This window comes from Helianthus annuus, chromosome 3, assembly GCF_002127325.2.
Source record: "Helianthus annuus cultivar XRQ/B chromosome 3, HanXRQr2.0-SUNRISE, whole genome shotgun sequence".
NCBI classification, from domain to species: domain Eukaryota; kingdom Viridiplantae; phylum Streptophyta; class Magnoliopsida; order Asterales; family Asteraceae; genus Helianthus; species Helianthus annuus.
Window position 1 is genome coordinate 172116486 of NC_035435.2, and position 5520 is coordinate 172122005.

The 5520-nt window shown below is 35.4% G+C and overlaps 1 protein-coding gene across 1 annotated transcript; it reads right to left on the reverse strand.

The window, feature by feature from the left end:
• Positions 1-829: 829 nt before the first annotated feature.
• On the reverse strand, positions 830-5171 carry LOC110930898 (multicystatin). The gene is made up of 6 exons (XM_035987772.1): positions 5034-5171; positions 4663-4947; positions 3711-3995; positions 2345-2629; positions 1176-1383; positions 830-1109 (listed from the first exon to the last, which is right to left on the reverse strand). The coding sequence occupies exons 1-6, from the start codon at positions 5133-5135 to the stop codon at positions 1096-1098; spliced, it is 1179 nt and encodes a 392-aa protein (XP_035843665.1). The 5' UTR covers positions 5136-5171; the 3' UTR covers positions 830-1095.
• Between the last annotated feature and the right edge of the window lie 349 nt (positions 5172-5520).

The window sequence follows — 5520 nt, forward strand, 5'->3', positions numbered from 1 at the left end:
TATTATGGCGTGGAGAGGCAACCTTAATAGGCTCCCCACGAGAGATAATTTAAGAAGAAGGAATATAAACATTAATTCGGTCTTGTGTCCGTGTTGCGACGAATTCGAGGAATCGGTGGAGTATTTGTTCACTGCTTGCTCGGTGGCTCTCCGGTGTGGTCGGGTTTCAGCATATGGTGCAACATCCCGCCGCTTTTCCTTTTGAGTTCAAAGATATCTTAGACATCCACTAATACATTAAAAATGGCAAGAAGGCGGGAAAGATCATTTACGGGTTGGCTATTATTTCATGCTGGTGCATTTGGAAAGAAAGGAATGAGGTGGTCTTTAACCAAAAAAAGTGAAGTCCGCATGATATCATAGAGGAGATAAAATCTAGAGGGTGTGATTGGGTTCGAAATAGATTTCCGTGTAATTATCTCAAATGGGCGGATTGGTGTAAATATCCATTGTATATGTTATAATTTTTGGCACTTTGTCCGTTTGGGTCGGGGGGTTTGTTCGTTTGTTTGGCCTTTTGCCTGTTTGGGTCGGATGCGTGTTTTTACTGAAGTTTAATTTTTTTTTTAAAAAAAAAACTTGTTGAACATTTTCTTAGATTTTTTCTTTGTTTTTTTTTTGGGTAAGGAATTTATTGGATAATATCTATAGACTGATAAAAGCATAAATTTAGGATGATCATGCATTAAAACTGCTAATTTGATTATTGTTTCTCTGATAAACAATATGAGACAGCTATTTCATTACAAATAATCAGATAGATATACTGAAGACGCTTTAAAACTACTTATTATTGTACCAAAACATATAACATATTCCAAACACGCACTTATAGATAAAAAGACACCAGTATAAATAGATCCAAACAAGTTGTATTACAAAGACACGCGTTAACGTGATAGAATTTACTAGATGTCATCTAGCGGCATAAACTTGCAATGTAATGCAAAAACCGTTTATTACTAACCAAACAGAATTATTTAAGCAAACATACGCAGCGGCATAAACTTGCAATGTAATGCAAGAACCGTACGTTTATTATTAACCAAACGAAATTATTTATAAGATTAAGGTTCACACCCTGGTAGCGGTCTCCTAGGACTCTTGCCCTGCATCATAGAACATACACCATTACTGCTTCATATAAAGCGGCTTAGAATTGAGAAATATATTACCAGATGGAAGTTTATGCTGAGGTGGCAGCACCAACAATTGCTTGAACTCCAGCAATTCTTTGAAGTTTTCCCATGGCTTAACCCAAACCTTGGCTTCGCAAGTCTTTTTGACACCACCATAAGTTGCTTCAAGTGTGATATAATACAACGTACCAGCAACTACCTGCTCCTTTGCATCCAGTACCTTCCCAAATTCCAGCAGGGTATTCTACGTACATAGATAACCCATCAGTTTCTTAGTATTCACTAGGCCTGGTAAATAAAACCCATTTGGGTTTTTAGGTTATTTTGGGTCGTTTTAAAAATGAGAATGGGTCAGGATGGGTTAAGAAATAACAAAGGATGGGTCAAGATGGGTTATATGATATCTATTTAAAAGAATTCGTGGGTACGGATGGGTATTACGCGGGGTAAATGGGTAACTCAAAAAAGAGCATCACAGGCAGATTTTTCATCTTATTCGAGTGTTCGTAGATGTTGGCTTCACAAATAATAAAACATTTAAAAATAATAAAAATTTTCTAAAAAAATCTAAAAAATTACAAATAATAATAAAAATAAAAAAAATTCAAAAAAATCTAAAAAATAAAAAAATCCAAAAAGTTCTAAAAATCCAAAGACTTCTAAAAAATAAAAAAAATAAAAAAATCCAAAAAATTCTAAAAATAAAAAAAATCAAAATTTTTTTAATAAATCATAAAATCCAAAAAATTCAAAAAGAGTTAATTACATAGTTAGTCCCTGTGGTTTGCCCAAAGTAACATACTTAGGTACTAATAGTTTAAAATCACATTCTAAGGTATTAACTTTTCATTTTGTAACGTTTGGATGTATTAACGTTATTTGTAGGTTTAAAATCACATTCTATTAGTACCTAAGTATGTTATTTTATGCAAACCACATGGACTAACTATGTTAATACCCCCAAACGTTACAAAATGAAAAGTTAATACTCTAGAAGGTGATTTTAAACTATTAGTACCTAAGTATGTTAATTTGGGGAAACCACAGGGACTAACTATGTAATTAACTCAAAAACAATTATAAAAAATCAAAAAAAAAAATAATTAACCAAAAATATTCTAAAAAAATCAAAAAAATCAAAAAAAATCAAAAAAATCAAAAAAAATCAAAAAAATCAAAAAAATAATAAAAGAGATAGATGATACCTGCTTCTTGTTTTGTTCATCCACGGCGAATCGAGCGAGATCGTCGATCACAAGGCTGTTTGCAAAGTCCTTTACTTCTGTAATTCCTCCAATGACTGGGGTGGTAGCATCAACAGGCTTGAACTCCTGCAATTCTTTGAAGTTTTCCCATGGCTTAACCCAAACCTTGGCTTCATAAGTCTTTTTGACACCACCATCAGTTGCTTCAAGTGTAATATAACACAATTTCCCAGCAACTATCTGCTCCTTTGCATTCAGTACTTTCCCAAATTCCAGCAGGGTATTCTACGTACATAGATAACCCATCATTTTCTTAGTATTCACATACTCTAAAAGAAAACATTAATTCATAATCCTCAATCTTACACATGCATATAGGGCTGTAACCGAACCGAACGTTCAGCGGACAGTTCGTGAACTGTTCGGCAGGAAGTTTGTTCGATTAGCTTAACGAATGAACACGATCAAAAAATTTCGTTCGGTTAGCTTAGCGAACGAACATGAACACAAGTCTCGTTCGTTCGACTGCGCTCGTGAATGTTCGGTTACGTTTGTTCGTGTCGTTTGACTATAAAAAATAAAAATAATAAACTTTATATCTAAACATATTGAAAACTTGAAACCCTATTTTCTTCTAAGTTAGCTAAAATTTTGGACATTCTAAGCTATTTATTGGGATAATTATTAATTAAACTTGATTCATTGTATGGTGGTGTAGTAGATTTCTTATGTATTGATTTATCATTTGATGGATGTATTTAACTACTTATATCCAATGTTTAAGGATAACAATGTTTATATTTTTTACTTTCACGTTAAATGTTCGTTTACGTTCGGTTTTTATGTGCTTCCTTTCGTTTGTGTTCGAGAGCAGTGTTGACGAACTGTTCGTGAACAATTAAAATTTCCTTAACGAACGAGCACGTACATAAACTTATGTTCGATATGCGCTCGTGAACAGTTCGCGACCAACCCTACATGCATGTTAGAAGTATAAACTTAATTATGTTTATGTTTATTATGCAACTTATTAATTCGAAATGTATTATGACTTATAAACCGAGAGATAAGCGGGTTGTATGTTCAAACGGTTTATGGCAGTTATTCCCGCCATAAACAACCGCCAAAACCTCTCATATATATATGTAATCTCCGGCATTAAGGTCCGGTATCAAGACAGTTTCATACGTAACCGAAATTGTCCACCAAACCTTATGTTCGATATGCGCTCGTGAACAGTTCGCGAACAGCCCTACATGCTTAGACTAAAACATACAAATGAGATAGATGACTTTGTTCGTGTTCGTTCGGTTTGTTTACAGCCCTACATGCATAGACTAAAACATATAAATGAGATAGATGATACCTGCTTCTTGTTGTGTTCATCGACGGCGAATCGAGCGAGATCGTCGATCTCAAGGCTGTTTGCAAAGTCCTTTACTTCTGTAATTCCTCCAATGACTGGGGTGGCAGCATCAACAGGCTTGAACTCCAGCAATTCTTTGAAGTTTTCCCATTCCTTAACCCAAACCTTGGCTTCGTAAGTCTTTTTGACACCACCATCAGTTGCTTCAAGTGTGATATAATACAATGTACCAGCAACTATCTGCTCCTTTGCATTCAGTACCCTCCCAAATTCCAGCAGGGTATTCTACATAGATAACCCATCAGTTTCTTAGTATTTACACACTTAAAAAGAAAGAGTTAACTTTCGTTTTGCTTTATGTGGTTTGGTCATTTTAACGGTTTTGCTCAAATAGTTTAAAAATAGTCATTTTCCTCCCTGATCTTTCGAGTTTGTCGCCAGTTTGATCCCTGGCTCTAACTCAGTTAAAACGTTCAATTAGAAGTAGGGGTATTTCGGTAGTTTACTCCCTGGCTCTAACTCAATTAAAACGTTTAGTTAAACGTCGTGGTAGTCATGGTCGACATGTGGTAGTTGCAGGTGGTGGTGGCCGGTAGAAAGAGTGGTTGGAAAGATGGGGAGCAGAAAAGAATTACTCATATATATGTAAATAAACAAGTTATAGGTTTATTTAGGTGCAAAGCTTTACATGTCATTGCTTTTATCTATAAAATTATCAAAATACCCTTATAGTTAATGGATTTTTTGGATGAAGTTAGAGGCGGGGAGCAAAATGACGGTAAGTTAGAAAAACCAGGGAGGAAAATGACTATTTTTTAAACTACTGGTGCAAAACCATTAAAATGACCAAATCACAGGGAGCATGGAAGTTAACTCTAAAAGAAAATATTAATTCATAATCCTCAATCTTACACATGCATAGACTAAAACATATAAAGGAGATAGATGATACCTGCTTCTTGCTATATTCATTGACGGCGAATCGAGCGAGATCGTCGATCACAAGGCTGTTTGCAAAGTCCTTTACTTCTGTAATTCCTCCAATAACTGGGGTGGCAGCATCAACAGGCTTGAACTCTTGCAATTCTTTGAAGTTTTCCCATTCCTTAACCCAAACCTTGGCTTCATAAGTCTTTATGATACCACCATTAGCTGCATCAAGTGTGATATAATACAATGTACCAGCAACTATCTGCTCCTTTGCATTCAGTACCTTCCTAAATTCCAGCAGGGTATTCTACGTACATAGATAACATATAAAAGAGATGAAGTGTAATCCTCAAGCTTACACATGCATAGACTAACATATAAAATAGATGATACCTGCTTCTTGTTGTATTCATCGACGGCGAATCGAGCGAGATCGTCGATCACAATGCTGTTTGCAAAGTCCTTTACTTCTGTAATTCCTCCAACAAGTGACATCTTTTTGTTTGTGGTACGAAAAACCTACAACTCGGCGCGCGTTTTAAAGAGAACTAGTGGTCCCGAACAGGATCACGAGAACCAATGAGATGTTTACACGTGGCTAGAAGAAACCGTGTTTAGAAAGGGATAAGACTTTTAGCTGTTTTAATATTACACTGTGATTGAATTTGATAAAATCCAAAGAGTTAACTGCCATTTTCGTCCCTGTGGTTTGGTCACTTTGGCCATTTCAGTCCATTTTTCAAAAATGCGCCATTTTCCTCCCCGACGTTCTAGAAAGGTGCCATTTCAGTCCAAAAATCATAACCCAGTTAAGTCGGTTAATAAATAAGGACTGATTGTGTAAATTTGTAACATAAAGGACTGATTGTGTAAATTTGTA